The 23,525-nt window shown below is 37.6% G+C and overlaps 2 protein-coding genes across 10 annotated transcripts in view; one reads left to right on the top strand and one right to left on the bottom strand.

Annotated features, from left to right (window-relative positions):
- P2RY12 (purinergic receptor P2Y12) overlaps positions 1-16,337 on the bottom strand; it is a 46,259-nt gene extending 29,922 nt beyond the window's left edge. Inside the window, exons 1-2 of one of the 3 annotated variants that reach the window (XM_015072505.3) lie at positions 16,233-16,337; positions 2,892-2,984 (exon numbers count right to left, since the gene is read on the bottom strand). The gene's annotated coding sequence lies outside the window, so the exon portion shown is untranslated. The remainder of the gene's footprint in view (positions 1-2,891; positions 2,985-16,232) is intronic. The other 2 variants (XM_015072507.3, XM_053221308.1) reach the window with 2 other exon arrangements.
- The window catches only part of MED12L (mediator complex subunit 12L), a 334,106-nt gene that overhangs the window by 270,605 nt on the left and 39,976 nt on the right, over positions 1-23,525 (top strand). For 4 of the 7 annotated variants that reach the window (XM_053221297.1, XM_053221300.1, XM_053221301.1 and 1 more), the window contains 13 exons: positions 302-415; positions 3,847-4,046; positions 7,317-7,505; positions 8,326-8,400; positions 8,514-8,704; positions 9,493-9,654; positions 11,963-12,074; positions 14,214-14,303; positions 15,355-15,464; positions 15,658-15,793; positions 16,599-16,760; positions 19,243-19,605; positions 22,450-22,606. In XM_053221297.1, the coding sequence (XP_053077272.1) occupies positions 302-415; positions 3,847-4,046; positions 7,317-7,505; positions 8,326-8,400; positions 8,514-8,704; positions 9,493-9,654; positions 11,963-12,074; positions 14,214-14,303; positions 15,355-15,464; positions 15,658-15,793; positions 16,599-16,760; positions 19,243-19,605; positions 22,450-22,606 (2,061 nt within the window). Of the gene's footprint in view, positions 1-301; positions 416-3,846; positions 4,047-7,316; positions 7,506-8,325; positions 8,401-8,513; positions 8,705-9,492; positions 9,655-11,962; positions 12,075-14,213; positions 14,304-15,354; positions 15,465-15,657; positions 15,794-16,598; positions 16,767-19,242; positions 19,606-22,449; positions 22,607-23,525 lie in introns of all 7 variants that reach the window. The other 3 variants (XM_053221298.1, XM_053221299.1, XM_053221302.1) reach the window with 1 other exon arrangement.

Raw genomic sequence — 23,525 nt, 5'->3', positions numbered from 1 at the left:
TTTTTATACAGGGGTTTGTGTGTGCGACAATCAGTATAAATAGATGAAAGTTCTAATATATTTTTTTGATACATCTCTCCAAGGAGCAACGATGTTGTTTTCATAATTAAAAAGCAAAGGTTAAGAAAGGAATAGTGACAATGTTTTGTAGTGAATCCAGGAAGCATCCATTATAGCTAGCTAAGGACAATTAAGTACCTATAGTCTAACAATGACAGGCTCTGCTGATTGTAAATGGTTACAAAAGATTGTTAACGATGGTGATGAGACCATTAAAGGTTTGTTGTTGTTGTTCTCATAGGCAAACCTTTCCCTGGAATAAGATCATCTTGTGATAGACACCTCTTAGCCGCCGCTCACAATAGCATTGAAGTGGGAGCCGTGTTTGCTGTCTTAAAAGCAATTATGATGCTTGGTAAGACTATCCTGGCACTAAACTGGGTTAATCACCAGAAACAAAGGAAAAATAATTTGTATTCATGTTCAACTCTAATTCAGATTATTAGAAACATCATTCTGTTTTGCTCTCCTGGCAAAAGTAGTTGGCTTTCTCCAAGTCCAAGATCAGCTGGACTCTGAGATGTCTACTCCTTACCTACAATTCTGGGGGTATTTAAATATAACACTTTTTTGTTGTTGTTGTTGGATGTTATTTTAACTGGAAGATATTTCATTCTGATGTAATATAGATTCTCAGACCCATCGGGTGGTTTTATCTTTATTTGTTGACATAAATGACATTTTGTAATGGATCAAGATGAAATGATGATCTAACCAAAGGTTTAAATTTTGTATTATGTACCAGGAGTAAAACACAAGAAAACCTGGGTTTTAATCTTAGCATTTTTCTTTCATTGTGATCCTGAACAAGTTTATAAACTTCTACCTTAGGTTTTTCATGAATCAGGTAATAATTGCAATGATATTGGTATTATTGATAAAACAGTATTAGATACCGGAATTTTTTAACATTTAATCTGTAATGTCCAAGGCATCCTTTATACTCTTAATGACATATATATTCCTGGAGTAGTAGCACTACAGTTTCTATTCATTTCTAGGGCAATACTTAAACACATTTTTATTTTATAAATCGTGGAGGATTTAAATAAGTAGGTAATTTTGAGTCCCCACTGCCTAATTACAATGTTGACAACCCTCTTTTGGCCTTGACTAAACAAAAGTTACCTCTTATGTTCTGAAGGAGCTCTCTTTTATTAGGACAGAGACTGTGGGGTAAATAGGAATTGTTTTAGAGGAGTCTTAAAGAACATATTTGAATGCTTTATACTCCTGTTTGAATATTATTGGGTGATGATGAAGGATTAACAGGATTTTCACTAAAAAATTAATAAAAGTTCACCTTAAAGAATTATATATATTATATATTCATACATAATAATATTTACGTATGGTTTCTAATTTTTGCCATAGTTTAATGTACAGTTCAAGTTTGAAGAAAATGTGCATATGTATACATTCATTTCGTGTGTGTGTGTATATATATATGTGTATACACACACACACACACACACACACACACACACACACACACATAAATTTCAAAGGATGCCCTTGGAAATGCCCATGAATTTTGCAATAAAAGGGAAAAGTAGAGCCACATGGAGGGACATAACCTCTGTTCTGAGTTTAGGAGCTTGTACTATTGTATATCCAGCATTAAATGCTCATTTCAGTAAGTAAAATTTCTCTTCTCTGATGATATTTGAAAAAAAAAAATGGCTGGTCAATCTACTGAATAAAAATGTAGGGACCATGAAGTCAGGGACTTGCTCACCCCCCTCCCCCCCCCCCCACCCCGTGTTATCTCTAACACCCATCAGAGAAACTAGATAGTAGGTTTTGAAATTGTAGCTTTTCAACAAACTAATATAGGTAGTGTGAATGCAGAATGGATAGATATTGAATGGCTGAAACCAAGATGAGCGCAATCTAGGCACCTGCTCCTTTGTTTGGAGGAGTGGTCTAGTTCCACTAAAATTTGCCAACATCTATAAAGAGTCACATAATTGTATTTTAATATCCATGCATAATAATCAGTTCTTCTTTGTTTGGCTCTCCTTGACCTTTTTAATCGACCTCCGTTCTTAATAGAGGATGATTCAGGTCTGAGAAGCCAGGATCAGGTCATTTGGATGTCAGCAGAGCCTTGGACCAAGTAGTCACTGAACACTCTTTTCTATTTGTTCTGTTATCTGTACAGTTACGGAAGGTTCTAGAACAGCCTCCTATACCTTCTCTGTCATCCTAACATCTAAACTAAATGAGAATCTGAATGAGGATTTCCTAGGCAGAGGTGTTTGTTTCTTTGATTTTGTTTTTATGTAAGTTTTAATTTATCTACCTCACCCTATTCTTACCAGTGTTCTTGCAAGTCCTGTCCATCAGGATCTATTTTGAGTTTGGGTGATAAAACTGTTATATAGAAAGTGGTTTCTAATTTATGTAGTAGTTTTAACTTAAGGTATAGAAATAGTTGTTTTATTTCACCAAACGTTGGAGAAAGCATGCTAAATTTTGGTACACATCTTTCAGCTCCCAGGGACCTCTGTTGAATTAAATAAACTCTTGTGAATTTTAATAAGGAATGTATGATTACATATAATCAGATATTGATGACTTGAAAATTATTACTTATTCCTCCCAAGGACTTCTGTTGAATTAAATAAACTCTTGTGTATTTTAATAAGGAATGTATGATAACATATAATCAGATATTGATGACTTGAAAATTATTGCTTATTCCTCCCATCCTCTTACCATTTTATAAATAAATACTTACTAATCCATTCTGATTTTGCAAATTTTTCAGCAGAGTCAAAACTTTTTCTTGGTTGACCTGTGGGTTGTAAAAAGCTTTTTGCACTGACCTGGGCTTCGTTTTACTCACAGTGGGCAGTAAGGGACTCATCTGAATTCATTTGTTGTTTCCAGGAAATTTTCTTGTTCAAAGCTTATGATCCCTGTGGGTAAACAGGTGAAAGTTTAGAGGCTCTGTTGTCATTTGGCAGTCTTTACTACCAAATTATATTATTCTCTCACTTTTAAAATAGAATAGTGATTTGTCTGTCATGGCTAGAGAAGATTTCTTAATTCTAGCCTTTCACACATTCTGCTCCGTTTTGTCCCCCAGGAACTTTGCTATGAAGGAAACCTTTCCTTAGTTCCATTTGACTCAGTAAATTAGAGGTTGATCTGGTGAGGTTTTCTCATTTGGATGTTTACAGAGAGGAAAGTGAGAGACTTGGGTTATTCAATGAATGCCCTATGTTTTAGGGCTTCCTTAGTATGCATTGCCCTTTTCCATTCCCAGGGAAATAAATCTCTCTTGTCAAGAAGTTGATAGTAAGGTGGGCTAAGGCAAAACTTTTCTCTTGACCTATGGATAGAAAATAAGTCATTGTAAGAGAAGAAATGGAAAAGGGACACCTAGAAGGGTGAGTAACCCATTTTTTCCTTGTCTATAAGTGAAATGAATTTGAATATTGAATACATTCATGCTTGAAATATTGGTGAAATCAATGTTCTATGATTATTAAATATGATTCATAATGGCCTTTTTATTTGGTGATTGCATACTTAATTCTGTAAACAAAAGAAGGAGTAAGTCTTGAATTTCCCTTTTTTTTCTCGTGTGTATTGAAACTTCTCTGGGTCCTTGCATTTATTCTCCTGATCGACTCTCTTTCTTGCTGAACATTGGGCTATGCCATAAAGATGCCAGTCACATATTTTAAATCCCCGAAGGCTTGCTTCATTAACTTCTCAAGTATTTGGCAATATTTGGAACTTCCGTGATTTTGCTTTTGTGATTCTATTATTTAGGAGATGCCAAAATTGGCAATAACAATGTCAGCTCTTTAAAGAATGATGACTTCACCATGAGAGGTTTACGGCGTGATGGGAATGCTGATGATATCTGGACTGCTTCACAAAATTCAAAATCCTGTGGGAAAAGCATTTCCATAGAAACTGCCAATTTAAGAGAATATGCTAGATATGTACTGAGGACTATCTGTCAACAGGTATTTTTCAGTTTTAATTTGACTTGATCTATGAATATATAATTGTTTTTGTGGAGATGCTCACTGTTATAGGAAGCTTGCACATCGGTGGTCCTTTTCTTCCTGCTAACTTTGTTTGGCAAAAAATTCAGATTTGTTGTAGAGTTGCAATAATAGTAAAGAACTCTGGTGTATACCTTGTATACAGATTCACCAATTTTTTACATTTTTCCACATTTGCTTTATGATTCTATTTGTGAATGTGGATGCATATACTTTCTAAGATTTTGCTGAAGCTTTTGAGAGTAGATGGCATATATTATTAATCTTGAGTCTTTAATATTTCAGTGTTTACTTATAATAGAACCAAATGCAGTCATCAAAAGGTAATTTAGGGGTGCCTGGATGGCTCAGTCAGTTAAGCATCCGCCTTCGGCTCAGGTCATGATCTCACGGTTCGTGAGTTTGAGTCTCATGTCGGGCTCTGTGCGGACAGCACGGAGCCTGGAGCCCACTTTGACTTCTGTGTCTCCCTGTCTCTGTGTCCTTCCCATGCTCATGGCTGTCTCTCTCTCTCAAAAATAAATAAATATTTAAAAAAATTTTTAAACATAGAACATTTAGCTTTTGGAACAGTACTTTTTTTCTCACCTGTAGGTCACATTCAGTTTTGTCATTTGTCCCAATAATGTTGGATTTGTCTGAAATTTCCCATACATTAGCTTTAGATTATGCATTCTTGGCCAAAATGATACAGAAGTAATGTTGTGTTCTCAGGTAATCACACTTGAAGTCACACAATGTCCATTTGCACATCGCTGGCAGCAGTCAGTTTGATCACGGTGTCTCCATTGTATGGTTTCGAGATTTCTCTGCTATGTGGTTTTTCCCCCCCTTGCAATCAGTAAACAGTCTTTGGGGAGACACTGTGAGACAAGACAAATATTTTGCCCCTCATCAAACTCCACCACATCTATCATTCATTTTGATTCTTCCCCAAACCAGTCTTTACCCGTCTTTACATGCTGCAAAATGGTGGTTTTTTTTTTTTTCCCACAGCTCCTCTACAGTTAACAGTTTGCATTCTATTCTAAGGAAAACATACCCTTGTTATTCTTATTTATTATCCATATGTATTATAATACACTGTCCTTAGCTATTTTCATGTTCATATTGTCCCACCTTTTTCCAGTGGAACCTTTTCATCCTGGCTTTTAAGTTATTTTGACATGTCTCCATCTCCCTCTTGTCCTCCACCAAATATTTTCTTAGTTCCTGACCCCTATTGTACTTTCCCTGTCCCATACCTGGAATTAATCATTCCTCCAAGGAACTCTCATTCTAGTTAATCAAGTATGGTATTTAGAAGCCAAGATATGGACACTGTGGTGCTCATTACTATGGGCAACGTATGTTCGTTGCCTCTGGACCCTTTCAGCAGGCAGAGTTAGGAGGAAATATATCCGTATACATAAATGTGTGTGTGTGTATATTCTTGAGTTCATACTGATATGTCTAGAATTAGTAACTCCACTTAGTTCTTTGCATTCCCCCATTCCGTATTAATTTTGTATTTTCCAGTAACATCAACCATTTACTCATTTGCTTAATTCTACACTACACCTGGAATGGTTTCAGAATTGCTACACCTATACCACTAGGAAAAACGTAAAAGGAGTTGAAGATTTGTTGGTAGTTCTTTTTTCCCTCAAGGTTTATAGTATTGTGTTAAAAAGTTTTTTGAACTTTCTCCTTCAATACGGATATGTTACTTATTTGAAATAGAACGAATTTCCTTTGTTTCTGTTTGCATTCAGTTTAGATTCCCATTTTTTTCTCCCCACCTCAACTCCATCTTTAGAAGAACATGCATCTACAAGTCAACTGTATAAAAAGGTGTACTTAGTGATATGTCCTTCGTCTGTTGTCTCTTCTATCCTGGGTTTTTTCCTGCCCCGGGTGATCAGTGTTCTTATTTTCTGATTTATCTTCCTTTTTTTTTTTTCTTTTAATTTATCTTTTCTTATAAGAAGTATAGTATACCATATATACTATTTTCCATTTTAGTGGAGATGTTAACAGGGTCATGTTTTTATTAGGGCATATTGCAACTATGTTAAAAGTTTGCTACATAGTTTTATAGATAATGAGAAGCAGTTGTTTATTGGTTCCACTATGAGTGTCCACCAGAATCACCAAGGGTCAGACAGTTTTAATGTTTGTTTAATGGGTACCACCATCAGATATTTATTTGTTGGAGCCTGGGCAATGGAATTTTAGCAAGCTCCATAGGTGACTTTAATAGACCCTCAGTATTGAATTACCGGTATAGTTAAGAAACAGCCTTCCTCTGAAACAGACCTGGGTTCAAATTGGACTCTGTTGATGATCTCTTACCCATCTAGTATAAGAGTTTGCTTTTGAAACAATGATGAAGAAAAAGTGATAAGTGTTCAAACTGGTTGAAACTCTATGGAGGGCAATTGGCCATATGCATTTACCATCTTAAATTTTGGTATACTCCTTGACCCAACAATTGTACTTTTATGAAATTATCCTGAGAAAATGATTGTATGGAAAGCAGATGTGCACACATGTTTACCATAGTATAAAAAATGTCTGTTTTCTAAGTGTTGTACTATATTTTATGCAGTGGGATATAGTATGCATTATATAAAAATGAAGACATGTTTTAATATAGAATCATTACCATTATATGCCAAGTTATAGAAAATGATTACAAAACAATACCTAGAGTAAGGCTCTATTTTCCAGTTGAGAATGCGCACCAATGTTCATTACTCTCTTTAGCTTTCTTTTCTTTCCTTATTTGCATACCTGTTCTTCAGATTTAAAAAAAAAATTTTTTTTTTTTACATTTATTTATTTTTGAGAGACAGACAGAGTGTGAACAGGAGAGGGGCAGAGAGAGAGGGAGACACAGAATCTGAAACAGCTCCAGGCTCTGAGCTGTCAGCACAGAGCCCATGCAGGGCTTGAATCCATGAACCGTGAGATCATGACCTGAGCCGAAGTTGGACACTTTACCACCTGAGCCACCCAGGCACCCCTCTTCAGACTTTTTAAACCAATGCCCTGCTTTGTATTTTTAAGAAGTCACAATACCAGAAAGTAAAAAAAAAAAATTTCCCTCTACTTTTTTCATGTAATTTTTTAAAATTAGATTTCTGTCTGCTTTATCTGTGTATCATGTTTTAGTGCATGTTACATTCACACAAGGGAGATCTCTGCCTATCAACCTAACTGCCGATTTTTTTTTTTTTTTTTTAGGAATGGGTAGGAGAACATTGCCTAAAAGAACCTGAAAGATTGTGCACAGACAAAGAGCTTATATTGGACCCTGTGCTTTCAAATATGCAAGCACAGAAATTATTGCAGCTTATTTGTTATCCTCATGGTATTAAAGAATGTACGGAGGGCGACAATCTGCAGAGACAGCACATTAAGCGCATTCTTCAGGTGAGTTAGTGATTAGAGTCTAAAGATTATGTGTCTATCGCGTAACACATTTTCTGTGATTTTAACAAGAGTAGTTGAACCTTTTTTTTTTTTCCTTTCTCATTGCTAATTCTTGACCTCAGTTAAGTCTGATGTTTCTTCTCTCAGTTTTCTTTTCTTTATAGTTGTCACACTCCATTGCTAGGTGAATGTTGATAATGCAAATGGTATACAATCATTATAAATATTGATCTTTTTAGTCTACTGTATTTACATGAGACATAAGCTTTCTGGAGGAATAGTCTTAAATATATAATTCAAAAAATATTGAAATCATTTTGTAATGGGTTTGCTTAGAGAAATAGATTTTGAGAGAAAAATGCTTGTTTTATTTCTAGTGACTGGCTGAGTGTTGCACATTATTTTAATGTTGTTTCTTATTTCTTTGTGTCTACAATGAAAATATGTAATGGACGCGGAAGCCATTTGATCTTGGCAAATCCCTTTATTATGTATGATTATTTCCTTTTTTTAAAATATTTATGTATTTTTGAGAGAGAGTGAGCACATGTGCGTGTAAGTGGAGAAGGGGCAGAGAGAGAGGGAGTCACAGAATCCGAAGCAGGCTCTAGGTTCTAAGTTGTCAGCACAGAGCCCATTGTGGGGCTCAAACCCACGGACTGTGAGATCATGACCTGAGCTGAAGTCGGACGCTTAACTGGCTGAGCCACCCATGCTCCCCTGATTATTGTTTCTTGAGAGAGGGAATACTGCAAAGAATTATTATATTTTCAGATATGTTCAGTATTCCTAATGTGTTAATTCTTATTGTTTTCCCCAGAATCTTGAGCAGTGGACGCTGAGGCAGTCCTGGCTAGAACTTCAGTTAATGATCAAACAGTGCTTGAAGGACCCTGTGAGTAGATATTGGAAGCATGTGTATGTATACAATTTTATGAACAGCAAGAACATGATGTTTGAGGAGGAAGTAAAATACATGCATGCTAGTTTTCTTTTGTGTCTCTCCAGGGCTCTGGTTCAGTGGCTGAGATGAACAACTTACTGGACAATATTGCAAAGGCAACAATAGAGGTATTCCAGCAGTCTGCCGACTTGAACAATAATTCTTCTAATTCTGGAATGGGCCTCTTCAACCCAAATGGGATTGCAACTACTGATGCTGGTAGCACAAGGCAGAATGGAATAAAGACATTTCTAAGGTATTTGTTTTTCTGCAGTTTTATTCGGCTACCATTACTTTGTCCTATGTGATGGTATATTTTTATTTGCATGATGCAATTATTTTTCAGAAAGCTTCAGCAATGTGAAGAAATTACTTGCAAGTGTCAATTATCGTTATTTTATAATATATTAAAGGGCAATATTCTGGGATGAATGATGTCTCAGTTTTAACCATGTCCAGAATCTTGAAACCACATATGACACCCAGAGTGGATTAATTTCTTTATTGTCTCCTTAAGGCTACTCTGTTCCATAGAATTCATTATATAGGAAACACTTTCTGCCATCTTTATTAATTGCCAGTTTTGCACAAATAATAATCGTGATAGACTGATTTGCATTTCATCATTTGGGTAGAAAGTATAACTAATGAATTTTAAAAGTTTAAAAAAATTTGTTATTAATGTGTTAAAACATAATCAGCACATTTCATATCTTATCCATGACATAAAAGTGTGTTGCCTATTGTACAGGACTATGACTAATCAGAGAGCCAGAATCATAGAAGAGCACCAGCATAGATTAATAACTTTTGTTATAGTATTCTCCCAGAACCCGATGTTTTATCTCTTTCCACAGTGAGAATGGAAAAGTGTATCCACCTGTCTGCTTTGGTAAGAGGAAAGATAGTACAGAAATAAAAGGGAAGGTTTAGTGTGATTGGTGCTTGTTACGCATGGAAGTTTTGCCCTGGGGTTTCCGTTATAACAGTGAGAGCAGAGGAAGAGGATGCCTCCTCGTGTATAATACCTATTTCTGGTTTCAGTTCCTCTGAACGCAGGGGTGTATGGCTGGTGGCCCCCCTAATTGCCAGGCTGCCGACCTCTGTGCAAGGAAGAGTATTGAAAGCTGCAGGAGAGGAACTGGAGAAGGGACAGCACTTGGGCTCTTCTTCAAAAAAGGAAAGAGACAGACAAAAACAGAAAAGGTACGGCTGCAAGGTGTGTCTCAATGTGGAGGCTTAAGGAATAATTGAGAACAAATAGCATCTTGCAGATATAGTCACTGTACCCAGAGTCCACGGACATTTCTTTTTTATTTTTTTTAAATGTTATTTTTTAGAGGGAGTATGTAAATAGCGGGGAGGGGCAAACGAAGGGCGAAGGAGATAGAGAGAATGAGAATGAAAATGAGAATGACAATGAATCTTCTATGGGGCTCAATCCCATGACCCTGGGATCATGACCTGAGCCGAAACCAGGAGTCGTGTGCTTAACTGACTGAGCCACCCAGGCGCCCCTGAAATTTCATTTTTAAGTGGAAATGACAATATTCTGTTAGGCAAGGCTCCGTTCCTAAAAAGTTCTAGGTTATATTTAGTATGCTAGTTCTCAGGGCTCTCTCTGGACCCACATCACTTCTGAGCCATTGAAAATACTTCTTAGCCTCGCTTCAGACCTCTTGAATCAGATCTGTATATCCATTTAGTCCCTGTATTCTACACTTAATTACTTTTCATTCTTTTAATTATTTGTTTAAAATACATAGAATTATTTCCAATTCTGTCCTCTTGGGCCTGAAAATAGTTACTAGTATTTTTAACATTTAGGGCTCTTGTTCTAAATACAAAATTTATAAGCCACTTAGTTTAATGTTTTCTTAATTTATTTTAGGCCGTATAAAAGGTTTCAAATAGTTACATTTGCAAACTGACTCTGTTACTGAGAAAGAACAAAGCCATCCTCTGATGTGAAAATATAAATTTAGCACCTCAGGAGTAAAGGGAAATAATGATAATTTCTTCCATTTAAAAAATATATAAAGAACATGTATGGTTCTTATCTCTTAATACTATTTTAGTAGCTACCACTTATTGAGATCTTATGAAATGCCAACTTTTGTATAAAACTTACCGCATACACACGTGAACTTTAAAATTTTCACAGCAATCAAACATGGTAGGTGTTCTCATTATACCCTTGTTACGATAAAGAAAGGGAGGCATTGAAAAGTTCATTTCTCAAGGACACACAGCTAAGGAATTGTAAAACTAGAGTTAAAACCTAGAGTCTGTGTGCTCTTAAATGAAGTGCACTTTGGTAGAGACCTAGCTTTGCATGTATTTTGTTATCTGGTTGTTTAATGTCTGTCACCTTCGTCAGTGTGAGTTGACCAACCAGATGACTCACTTTTAATTCTGAGAGTTAAGTTTGCTCAAGGGTGAATGTATGTACATTGCCTCCCTTCCCACAGATGGTATTGCAGAGTTTAAAGGTGACTCTTCCCAAGTCCGTCTCTCACAGCTCTGCTGTCAGATGATGAAGCACATTGAAATATTTGGGTCACTTTAAGAATTTTTTTTTTTTTTTTTTTTTTGCAATATAGCAATTAGTTTGTCAATATGATTTGTCAGTTCTCTGATGATTAAAGAAACATTAATAAAATGACAATTTATAATAGACCTTTTTTTTTAATCAAATGCCTTAAAACCTGTTAACAAGACAAGGCTTAAGGACATGGTGGGTTACTAAGGAGCTCACTGCTCTTGTATCTTCCAGCCTACGTGCTGATCTGAGTTCTCCCAATACCCACCCTGTTTGGTCAGAAATGTGCTGAGGGTGCCTCGGTGCCTCAGTTGGTTAAGAGTCTGACTTCGGCCCCGGGTCATTATCTCACAGTTCGTGAGTCGGAGCCCCGCATCAGGCTCTGTGCTGACGGCTCGGAGCCTGGAGCCTTCTCTGGACTCTGTGTCTCCTTCAACTTCTGCTCCTCCCCTGCTCACAGTCTGTCTCGTTCTCTCTCAAAAATACACAAACATTAAGAAAAAAAAAATGTGCTGAAAAATAAAACAAGTTCAGCAATCACAGAGGCCTGTTTCCTTGACCCTGAGATAACAGTTTTGTTTGACAGAAATGTTTAATTTTTCCTCATATGCTGTATGTAAAGTGATACTCATGCAGATATTTGCCTTTTAATTCAGCCAACTATTGTAAAATACAAACTCTCTTCTGCCTGCACTCTCCCAACATGCTCCTGCAGTGTGAATTTATGCTAGTTTGGGAATGCCTTCCAGGGCTAGAGCATGTTAAATTGTTTAGATGCATCACAGTGGCTTTTGATCTTATTAGTAGAGATATGATTTAACTTTTTGAGTAGGGTTTGGCTATTTCCTACTCTCTTCCCTTTTCTTATAATAAAGTAAATAAGAGCCAGTAATTCAAGGGCAAGAGATAGATGTTGCACAGGAGGTAATCCATTCTTTCTAACTAGATCTGTTCTTACTACTTCCTTTGTAGTATGTCTCTTTTGAGTCAACAACCTTTCCTCTCACTGGTCCTTACCTGCCTTAAGGGACAAGATGAACAACGGGAAGGCCTCCTAACATCTCTTCAGAATCAGGTTAATCAGGTAAAGTATACTGGAATTATTAAGCCAGTCAAGTAGTTGTCTAATGGCATTAATTTGTTTTTCTTTGAAATACTGAGATTAAACTAATAAGAATACAACGTGTTTTGATTAGAGGCAAGGCATCACAATCCACACCCTATTCTGCTGTTTGGCATTCTAGTTACTGTAAAATTAACAACTTTATAATATTAATTATGCCTTGGATGAATGTGTACTATAAAAACAATATTTAGTACATTGCATACAACTCTGACATACCTGCTTTTCTCCTGCCCCCGCCCTGTGGGAGAGGTCCTGGGGCAGTGTGTGTTGCAGGCATGGCCGTAACCCAGAGGAACCTCTATCCAGGTTCTCTAGCTGGGCCCCTGCCTCCCTGGAGACTCTTGGCTTGAGTTCTGTTGGTTCAGAAACTCAATTTTGTTTTCTTGCCAGAGCCAGGCCAATGCCAGTTAAAGGTAAAGAAGCTCATTTATAAATAAGGCATGATGATTCTTTTTATGAAAAATTTGACTTTTGGCTTTCTACCAACGACAGTGCTCCTGGTCACTCTTTGGGCCTCTTGCATTTTGTGTCCTTCAAAGAAACCAGGTGATCACACTAGAAATTGTAATGGGTGGAATTGAACAAAGTAGATAGACTGGTCATGTGGGATGTTTTATCTTGCTACAAAGCCAAATGGAGACTTCCTGTGGCCCTGTGTCTCTAGGACATCATGTCTTTCTCTCGAATGATAGTAGATGAGCATGAATAAGGACACTTAACTCATTTGGTCCTATCATCATTTTCTCCCCTTTGGAGATGAGAGATCTGTCCTTTGTACAGCAGCGGAGTGATCCTTCTAAAATGTAAATCATGTATTAGTCTGGTGCCCAAGATGCTCCAATGTTTCTTACTGTACCTAGGATAAATATTCGGTCTGGGCTTATAAGGGCCTATGGTGATTTGGCCCTGGCTCCCAATTCTGTCTTGTTTCCTACCAGTCATGCCTCTACTGTTTACACTGACCCCATTACTGTCATTGCAACTTGCCAGGCAGATTATCCTTGCAGCGCCTTTGCATCTTTTCTTCTTCTTGCGTGGAAGGCTTTCCTCCCAGATGTTATCAGGGTCGGCTCCCTTGCTTCCTCAGGTCTCTGCTCAGGTGTCCCCTCCTCATGGAGGCTGTCCCTGATCACTCGCCAAAAAAAGGACCACGGTCATTTTGTATCCCCTTGCCCTGGTTCATACAGCTTGTTACATTTGACTTAATTTTATTTGTCCTGTTCCCAGAATGTATGCTGTCATACAGCTTTGTGTCCCTGCCTTGCACCGTCAGGTCAGGTTTGGGAGAGGACTCCATTGTGATGAGATTCGAGGAATGCTGTCCCCTCACCATGCCGTGTCCTTATATGTGTTGGGCAGGGTTACTTCTGCACGTGACTCATTTAAACTCTTAAGATGATTCTCTGTAGTTAATGTATTTCAGAGCATCCCAGTCGGAGAAAGGGCTTTGCTCTTGCGATCTGATTCTAGGGTGTTGCCACTTGTGGCTTCCCTTTCCTAAGCAGTCCTTCCCTTTTTAACAGTAGTCTGACTTAGTGAAAAGCAGTACATCACTGGACTGACATCAAAGATGTCATATTTTTCAAAATACTATACACTGCCTTTATCAAGGAAGATACACTGTATAGATAAGTCTGTAAGATAGCAAGCCCCCCTTCAATATAACATGAAAATAGGACCCTTGTTAAATGTCATAGCACGTCCCTAGAAATAGAACACAGGACTGATATAAAGTGTAATTTTGTCTATCCAGTACTTTACAAAATCAATGAAATAGCATTTTAAGTATCTTTATTTTTGTTAGTCTTTAACTTCATAATCCTTTAAAGCTTTTTCTAAGACTTCCTAACAGAATTGTAAATTGATAAGAGTTTTCTTCTTCCATCTAGAAAGGCATTGAACAAGAAATAGCTCCATTTCTGTCTGTGTGGAAGAAGGGAAGGAAAGTTAAAATTTTACTTAGCATTTTTAATTAATTTTTTAAACTCAGAAGTTATTTTTGACAGTAAGAAGCTCAATGTAACTTTCAATATGAGAAAAAAAATCAATTTTAATAGGGAAAATAAGTTTTGTTTTTTTGTTAATTTACTGACTTAGATTTTAAGTAATTGGAGAGAAGAACGATACCAGGATGACATAAAAGCACGGCAGATGATGCATGAAGCATTGCAACTTCGCCTAAATTTGGTAAGGGGCATTTTTCTAGTATTTTCTCTCTGTTCCACTTAACTAAATGTGAAAATAACTCTAGCTTTCCACTTCTTCTGTGGTCATGGTCTTCTCACAAGGTGAGGCCTTCCACTATTGGCTCTCTCTCTGCCATAACTTCCCTGCCTTTCACGCGCACTGTTTTCCTGGCTGCTGACCTTCCTGTCTGGGCTGGCTTCTAGAGAGCAATAGGCATTTTGGGCATTGGTTTGCTTTCTGCACCCTCCTACCCCCCAGGAATTGCTCCTTCTTGTCAGTTTGTGCTCTGAGGAGGTCTGAGAAGGCTACTAAATTGAGAGGAATTAGCTTTTATTACACTCATTTGAAGATCATGTAAAAATGTGCCTTAAGTTGAATTTTTGGCAAACTTTCCATCACATTGATCATAAAAACAAATTCAACAGGGAGGTTTTATAGACATTTACAGACACATTGCACATTTCTTTGAATTTCTCTTTTCCCACTGGACAAGCCTGAATGAAGGCTACTCTGGAGGAAGGATTGCCTGATTTTTGGCAGTTGTTTTTAAACTTAATTTCCACACATGAATGCGTAGACCTGGGGGCCGAGCCGAGCCCCTGCTTGTCAGTTCTTCTGTGTTACTGGATATTTGCAAGTGTTGTTATGACAACAGACTTAGATCCAATAGTAATTTAACAGCATCAAGTGTAGATAATCAACTTACCTGATTTTGACCTATTCAGATTTAACTAATTTTATGTCATAAAACCAGGTATCACAAAAGGTTAGGATTAAAAGAAAAGTAATTTCCCTATTATTTGATTCTTATTGGCCTCCTGCCCACACTCACGTTCCTCCTCTCCTCTTCCCTCCCCTTTTGTTCAATGACCAAATTCCTATGCTAAAAGAATCAGAAAGAGTGAGAAATAGGTAGCTAGGTAAGAGAGAAGACACGTTAATCCATAAAGTGGAGTGTGTTTGTTTTTTAAAAAAAACAAATCAAAATTGGCTACATAAAGTGATGGGGATGGCATTTGTAATAAAGTTTTGTTGTATTTTTTTGTGCTAGGTAGGAGGAATGTTTGACACGGTGCAGAGGAGCACCCAGTGGACAACAGACTGGGCCCTCCTCCTGCTTCAGATCATAACTTCTGGAACTGTTGACATGCACACTAACAAGTATGTTCTTATTTCAAATTTACTATTCTGTACACGTGCATGGTAGAAGCTTTGCAATAGTGACTACAAATTGTGCCACATCTTATTCTCTAGGTACCATCAAAAGCTCTGTGCCTTAAATAAAAATGCTCCTTCGTTAAGAGTATTTGGCTTTTACTTTATAGTGAAAATAATTATTTCTTCCCACTCTTAGTGAATTATTCACAACAGTTCTTGACATGCTGGGTGTGTTAATCAATGGAACATTAGCCTCAGACCTATCAAATGCATCCCCCGGGGGATCTGAAGAGAACAAACGTGCATACATGAATTTAGTAAAGAAACTGAAGGTAAGCTTATGACCTGCTTATATATCATGATCTCAAATAGTTTATGCATTTGTTATTTACTGCATTTTATCTTAATTTATTATGTGTTAAATTAGATGTTATTTTTTGCATTCAGTTAAAATTATGTGATTATTTTGCTATTTGTCTCACCTCAGCTTGCTGGTACTCAAAAGCATATAGCTTGAAGGTATTTCTTAAATTATATTCACAAAATGTTTAACTCTTTAAGGAACTTTAGAAATGTAAGTCAAATATATAAGAAAAATGCCACCGTTGGATTTAAGATAAATCCATGCTTGGACTGGTGCCTCTAATTGAAAAATAACCATTTGCACTGATATTTCTAAACCCAATTCATTTGACTAACCGCTAACACAATTTTTGAAATAAACTGTAAACAAATGGTGCAGAGAAAGATCAATATATCTGCCGACCTTACCAGTAAAATAACCAGTGAGTATCTTGAGGTCTGACCCTGGATTGGAGCATGTGTTCTGTGCTGCTGCTTCTGCCTTCTGATGGCAAATACTACCCTGGATTTTTGTCTCTTCAGCACTGTGATGTTTGTTGTGTAACCAGGGTTCCATTATATGTGTTCTATTTTCTACTTAAATAGAAGAAATGAAACACACTCACTACTCTAATTGAAGGCTGCATAATCGACCATGTTCAAGGTTAAAGAACAGTCTTGTCATAAAAAAGGAAATGTTTCAGAGAGAAACTTCCTTCTTGCTAACTTTTGCCTTCATTGTAATATCTGTCCCGCTTGTCTCTTTTTGGTTTTTTTTGTTTGTTTGTTTTTTAGAAAGAGCTAGGAGACAAGAGATCAGAAAGTATTGACAAAGTTCGACAGTTGCTACCTTTGCCAAAACAGACATGTGATGTCATTACTTGTGAACCTATGGGTTCCTTGATTGACACAAAGGGAAACAAAATTGCTGGATTCGACTCCATAGATAAAAAACAGGCAAGAGTAAATGTTTGTTTCTTATATATATTTTTTCTTATTTTCCCAAAGGGTATATGAAATATCTCAATTTTACAGTTTCTTGATTTTTTTTTTTTTAAGTATTTTCTTATCCTTTAAATGCATTGGTCATGGACATTATTATATAGATCTTTGTTTAAAACTTTATGTGAGGGGCACCTGGGTGGCTCAGTTGGTTGAGCGTCCGACTTCAGCTCAGGTCATGATCTCCCATCTAGTGAGTTCGATCCCTGCGTCGAGCTCTGTGCTGACAGCTCAGAGGCTGGAGCCTGCTTTGGATTCTGTGTCTCCCTCTCTCTCTGCCTCCAACCCACTCGAATTCTGTCTCTCTCTCAAAAATAAATAAACATTAAAAAAAATAAAAAAAAAACTTTATGTGAATTTCTGAAGCCACCAAGGGAAAACTAAGTGAAAGGTTAGTGCTTAAAAGAAAAAAGAAAAAAGAAAAAAAAAAAAGGCAGGGGGTGCCTGGGTGACTCAGTGGGTTGAGCATCCGACTCTTGATTTCCACTCAGGCCAGGATCTCATGGTCATGAGATCAAGCCCTGGGCTCTGTGCTGGGCATGGAGCCTGCTTAAGATTCTGTCTTCCACTGCCCCTCCCCTGCTTGCACTTGTTCTCTCTCTCTCTCTCTCTCTCTCTCTCTCGCTTAAAAAAAAACAAAACAAAACTCTCCTTTCAGTTTAGAATTGGAAACAATGTATATATATATAGATAAGAAAAAATTGATAAAGTCTTTATGTTGTAAGCTATTTTGAGTAAAAAATATTTTTAGAGTAATGTTACTTAATTTTCTCATCAATTAAACAATATTTTAACAAACACTTGTTTTATGTATGCTATTAAACAAGTTTCCCTTAAACACAAGAAGAGTGATCAGTTATTCTTTCAATGAACATTGAGCAACCACAAATTTGTGAAATCACAGATATGAAAGACAGAGCTCCTGCCCTTAAGCAGAAGTGGATAGACAATTACCATGTGGTACACAGTGTTAGGGGACCCTGAGAAGGAGCCATCACACTCAGATAAGGAGAAGGTAGTCAGAATAGGGTCTCCAGGAAAACTGACCATTGAATTATTTTGAAAGATTAAGAGTTAGCTAGGAAGTAGGGAACAGTCTGGTACAGGCCAATGGAAGAGTTTTTGCAAAGGTATGAAGGAGTGTGGTTCCTAGGAGAAAGGCAATACTTAATTAATACACAGTAACTAGAGTACTTCTACCAGTATGGTTGTAGAGATGGAAAAAGCTAGCATTGTGGGCATGTTGATTTTGCAGTGTCATTGGGCTCTCTAGTGGTGAGACATCTTGAACCCATTAGGATATATGGTCTTTGCACCTAGGAAAGAGGTCTAAACTCTAGGCAAGTATTAGGAAACAGTCCATTTATACATGATAAATGAGCCTTCATTTTGCATAAATCCATCCACGTAGATAAGAACAGGAGCATTCATATCTTGTGGAATGCCTGAATAGTTATTTTTGTGGTTATTCTGAGGAAAAATATTTTCAAGTTGGTATCCCAGGGAAAGTACAAGAGACATCACCAATTAATGTTAAAAATAAGAAACCTTTGTTTTCAGAAGCATAGTAACATCTCCTCTTGTTAACTCATTAGAGGTAATCTTGTATTGAAGGGACTTTATTTGTACCTGTTGTCACAAGTTATGTCTGTAAGAATATTCCCTAACTATTCAGAAACTGGCTTATTAAGTACATGGAAGATTCCTGTATTGAATCAAGTCCATACATGTTTGGATTGAAGTAAATTTGAGCCCAAGTAGAGGTTGACAATAACTTGACTCTCAAGTTTTGCTTTATCTTAAAAACAACAAAATAAATTGCAAATGGTTGTAACTGATTATAATTCAATACAGTAAGATCAATATTGCAGTATTTTTTAGAAAATATTTTTTCCTGAAAAACAACAGCAGCAAAAAATACTAAATGAAAAGCACCATTTTATTTGTTTATTTATTTATTTATTTATTCATTCATTCATTCATATTAAGTTTATTTTTGAGAGAGAGCGCATGCGTGTGAGTGGGGGAGGGGCAGAGAGAGAGAAGAAATGGAGAGAGAATCCAAAAAATCTCGTGAACTCACGAACCGGGAAATCATGACCTGAGCTGAAGTCAAGTTAGATGCTCAACTGACTGAGCCACCAGGTACACCGAAAAATACCAATTTGCAGTAATATATACTCAACCACGTGGTGTTGAGCATCACATGTATAAAGAACCACAGAACTGACTTTAAAGGTCTGAATTCTAGCTGCAGCTTTCCAGTGATGTAGCCTTGTAACCCTGAATCAATGTGTTTCCCCATGTGCTGTATGCAAGGTTTCTCTAAGGTACGCAGCCAGCCAGAATATTCTGTGTATCCTTGTCCTAAGCAAGCTTGGGCTCTCGGTCAGGGAAAGATCTGAACATGTGTTCACAGAGCATTATTTCACCACAGGGTCTTCAGGTGTCTACAAAGCAGAAGGTGTCCCCATGGGATTTGTTTGAGGGTCAGAAGAACCCAGCTCCTCTGTCTTGGGCCTGGTTCGGGACTGTCCGAGTGGACCGAAAGGTGATCAAGTACGAGGAGCAGCATCACCTGCTGTTGTATCACACACACCCCATGCCCAAGCCCCGAAGTTACTACCTCGAACCGCTGCCCCTGCCTCCGGAGGAGGAAGAGGAGGAGCCCACATCTCCCATCTCTCAGGAACCAGAGCGGAAATCAGCTGAGCTGTCAGATCAGGGAAAAACTGCAACAGATGAAGAGAAGAAAACAAAGGGAAGGAAGCGCAAGACGAAATCAAGCTCAAGAGTTGACGTGAGTGTGAGAAGTAGGGAGGTCTTTGGCTCATTGGCATCTAGTGAGAGATTTAATAGTGCCCAGATTCTTTTCCTAGAAACATTATGAAGAGCATTATCATCCTTCTTGTAACAGTTGTAATCTTCACAAAGCTCTATTTTAATTAATAGAATGGCACATGAATAGTGACCTGTCACAGAGGACAGGATTATAGCTTGTGATTTTTTTCCTTCTCTACTTTTCACTATTTTAAGTTTGGGCTTCCATTGTGAGTAGTATTTAATTAATGTTTCAGTGCCTCATCATTTCTCACATTTGAAACTTGAATTGTTTAGACCCGTAAAAGCTCATCATCTTACATATTTTTATTATAAGACATGTCTAAAATATTTATCGTATTTTGAGCACTTGATAATGGTAGTAGATTAATATGCAAAACTATTTGCATTTCCCTAGCTAACATTCCATCTAATATATCCAATAGGATGTTTCTGAGATTTCATATTTTACTATTTCACCTTAACTTCCTATATATTTTACCTCTTTCACAGATTTTCAGACTTTATAAAAGATGAACACAATTTTAAAAAGTCCTATTCCTTGTTTTCCTATTAGTCTTCCCTACCTCTACCAACATTTTCTTGAAGACAACAGAAATCATTGAGATGGCAATTTGGGAATAATTTTATAACATTTATAGAGTGAATGTGTAAGGTATCTTTACAATTAATTCACCTAGAAAATACTTGAGAGAGAATTTACAACATTTTTCTACATAATGCAAGGGTATTCTTGTTGTACCATGGAAGATATATTCATAATTGTATGTCTAATAATTATCTAATAGGGTTAGGGTTATGTCTAATAATTATCATGTCTAATAATTATCATGTCTAATAATTATCACTTACCTATATCAGAACCACAACATATCTTTTCCTAGCTGATAGCTTGGTGATTAACATTTTTCTAGGGAAGACGACCATCACTTTTGGATACCATTGAATGGTAGTGCCCTCTTCTCATACCTTCTACCAATATTCTTCCTACCAATATTCCTTTGTCTTGAAGAGGTGCTTAATAACGTCCAGACTGCCACTCCCCAGAATCTGGACTCCTAGGCTGTTAGTCTACATGGATAAGTTTCTGTTATTTTCAGAATAACACCCTCTTAAAAGCCTGAAAATTCCTCTCATTTTCCAAGTGAGCCCTGGTAATATCCCTTCCTCCCATACTACTTCTGAAACTGTCCCTTTCTAGTGGGTCGTATTTCAGGGATCTGAGGTTTTGTTTTTCCTTTATCCTTTAGGGCTACATGAAAAGAAGCGGGGTGGGTAGGTAACTGGGACATTCAGGTGTGATCCTTAGAGACTTTGCATGTACCATAAGGAAGACAAAGCCCAAGTGCAGGAAATGGGATGCAGGCAGATGGCAGAGAGTCTGCTTCATTTGTGTACTGGCTTGAATAGTGGAAATAAGATACCATGTAGGCCAGGGACTGGTCCTGAAGTATTGTGCGTCTTCATGGCCTCATTCTCATCCAGACCCAGCATATCGAGAAAGATTCCTAAAATGACCTAAGATGAAATGATCTGGAGAATGAGCATCTGAAGATGTTCTTTCACCTGTGGGCAGTGGTCAATATTGACGTGCTTTTAGTATTTTAAAAACAAACTTCAGAAGTGATCCTTTTCCATCTTCCCCCCACTGAAGCCAAGTACATTTTTTTCTGCCAAACATTGACAAACTTTACTATAGGGGGTTGAAATAAAAAAGTGCATAGACAAAAAGGTGTTTAGGAAACTTGCTACAATACCTACATCCTGGGTCCCCAGGGAAGCAAGGGAGCGATTACTGGGTAGGCTAGAGGGGTAGAGGCACGGTGTTTGCCACCTGCATGCCCATACCCACCCCGAACATAATAGTTCTGGTGACATGTTCTTCAGGGGACTAGGGAGCCCCAGACTAGGGGCAAGATGGAAGCAGGGGGTGTGGTGGGCAGCCTTGGGGCTTTAGTTAAGGAACCGACAGAAGTGCTTGGTGCCATCGTCTTAGGGCAATTTGTTGCTGGCATCCACAACGGGGAATTTGTAGCCATAGGTGAGTTCCTCAGCACACAGGATGCAGGGCAGGGCAAAGATGTTGATGTGTTCCTGGCCCTCCGCCTGGATCACTTGGGAGGGGCAGTTGGGCTCACCTAAGTGGTTGATGAAGTGGCAGCATTGCCATGCCTTGTGGCCTCCACCGTGTCAAAGCCATCTATAGAGAACATGTAGCACCTAATACCCTTCCCATCATAAAACTTATGCTTGTCAGCACAGAATGAATGACAGTACCAGTGTACTCAATGACCATCCCGTCGGCATCGAAGTTTTGTTTAAAAAATAGGCCCGTCCCATGGATGGCATATCTGTAGACATCCACAGCCTCTTTGGATGTCTTCTTGAGTGCATGGCCATGGGCAGCTCCAGGCTGGCAGCATGTCTGGTTGATCTGAGCTGCACCTCATCCTCTTCCTCATCCCGGGTGGTCTCCCTCAGGGAGCATCAGGTGCTAGGATGCCAGGAAGTTCAACATGTCAAAGATGCACTTCCGGACATAGACCTCTGCACAGGCCACCCTGTGGGGATTTAGGGGTCGAAGCCAAGTACTTTCTTATTCTAAAGTTTTTACCCAAATGAGTGTCTTGCAAAAGAATATGTTGACACTCTTGCCTTGTGTCTTCACCTCTATAAAAAACAGCCTTGCCCACTGGGATAGAAGCTGGCTTGAAGAATGTGATAGGAGGAATTTGCATTAATTACCTATAGTTTGTGGAGTTAAATAACTTTATTGTTATTATCTTTTCTCTTTATTTTGAAGGAGTATCCACAGAGCAACATATACCGAGTGCCTCCTAACTACTCACCCATTTCCTCCCAGATGATGCACCATCCGCAGTCCACCTTATGGGGCTATAACCTCATGGGTCAGCCCCAGCAGCCGGGTTTTTTCCTTCAGAACCAATCTCTTACTCCAGGTATGTGAAGAGAGAGTGCAGTCGGGTCCCTCTGAGACATGAAGTAGCTTGGGGTTTAACCGGAAATCTCTGTAAAACTTAGAAAATGCCATAACTGAGTACTCCGTTGACGTTTTTGTAATCCTCTCCGCTCGGAGTGGTTTTTCTTCTAATAATATGAAGGTGTTTTATTTTATTTTTTTAATGTTTCTTTTAATATATTTTTGATTGTCACATAGATGAATATATTCTAAGAATCAAACAATACCTGAGCGTATACAGTAGTAATCCAATATGTGCCCAATTTGGGGGTGTTCCTCAAGTGTTAAAATAAGGTTTTAATTACTAGTTTATGTACTGAGTTGGGAATTTTCATTCAGTGTTAGAAGGAAATTAGCTACTGATGAAAATGTACAATATCAGATAAAAAGTTGATAAGAGTTGTATGTTGTGAAATTAGTGTATGTTTTGATGAGATAAAATTCTTACCAGTGTTTTAAGTAATTAGTCAATATTGTGAAGCATCTTTATTTTCTCATGTGATGAATTGTAAATTGTTTATACCATGAAGGATCTCAGAAATTTAGTTCAGCAAGTAGACTGAGTTATCAAACAAGGAAAACTACCATCTCTCTAATTTTAGTATTGCTTTAATTCAAGCCCAAGTATATTTTATATCTGAAATGAACATGTCCTAAATAAAAAAATCTCTTAGAACTGAATTTAATTTTCTTTCTAAAAGAAAATTTGCTTGTTTCAACAGAGTAGCTTATTTTGAGGTCTTACTCTGCATGTTATGATTTTTACTGTAATTTAAGTATGACATTTGAGGCCTAGGAAAGACATTTTTTTATTCTTGGCTCATGGGAGAATCCGTATTTCGCCATCTAAATTAGTGGTTAAGAGGGCTGGTCTGGAAGTTATACATCTAGGTTCAAGT

Source organism: Acinonyx jubatus, chromosome C2 (assembly GCF_027475565.1).
Source record: "Acinonyx jubatus isolate Ajub_Pintada_27869175 chromosome C2, VMU_Ajub_asm_v1.0, whole genome shotgun sequence".
Classification (NCBI taxonomy): domain Eukaryota; kingdom Metazoa; phylum Chordata; class Mammalia; order Carnivora; family Felidae; genus Acinonyx; species Acinonyx jubatus.
Note: the sequence above shows the minus strand (reverse complement) of the source record. Positions and strands in the feature narration are given on the sequence as shown.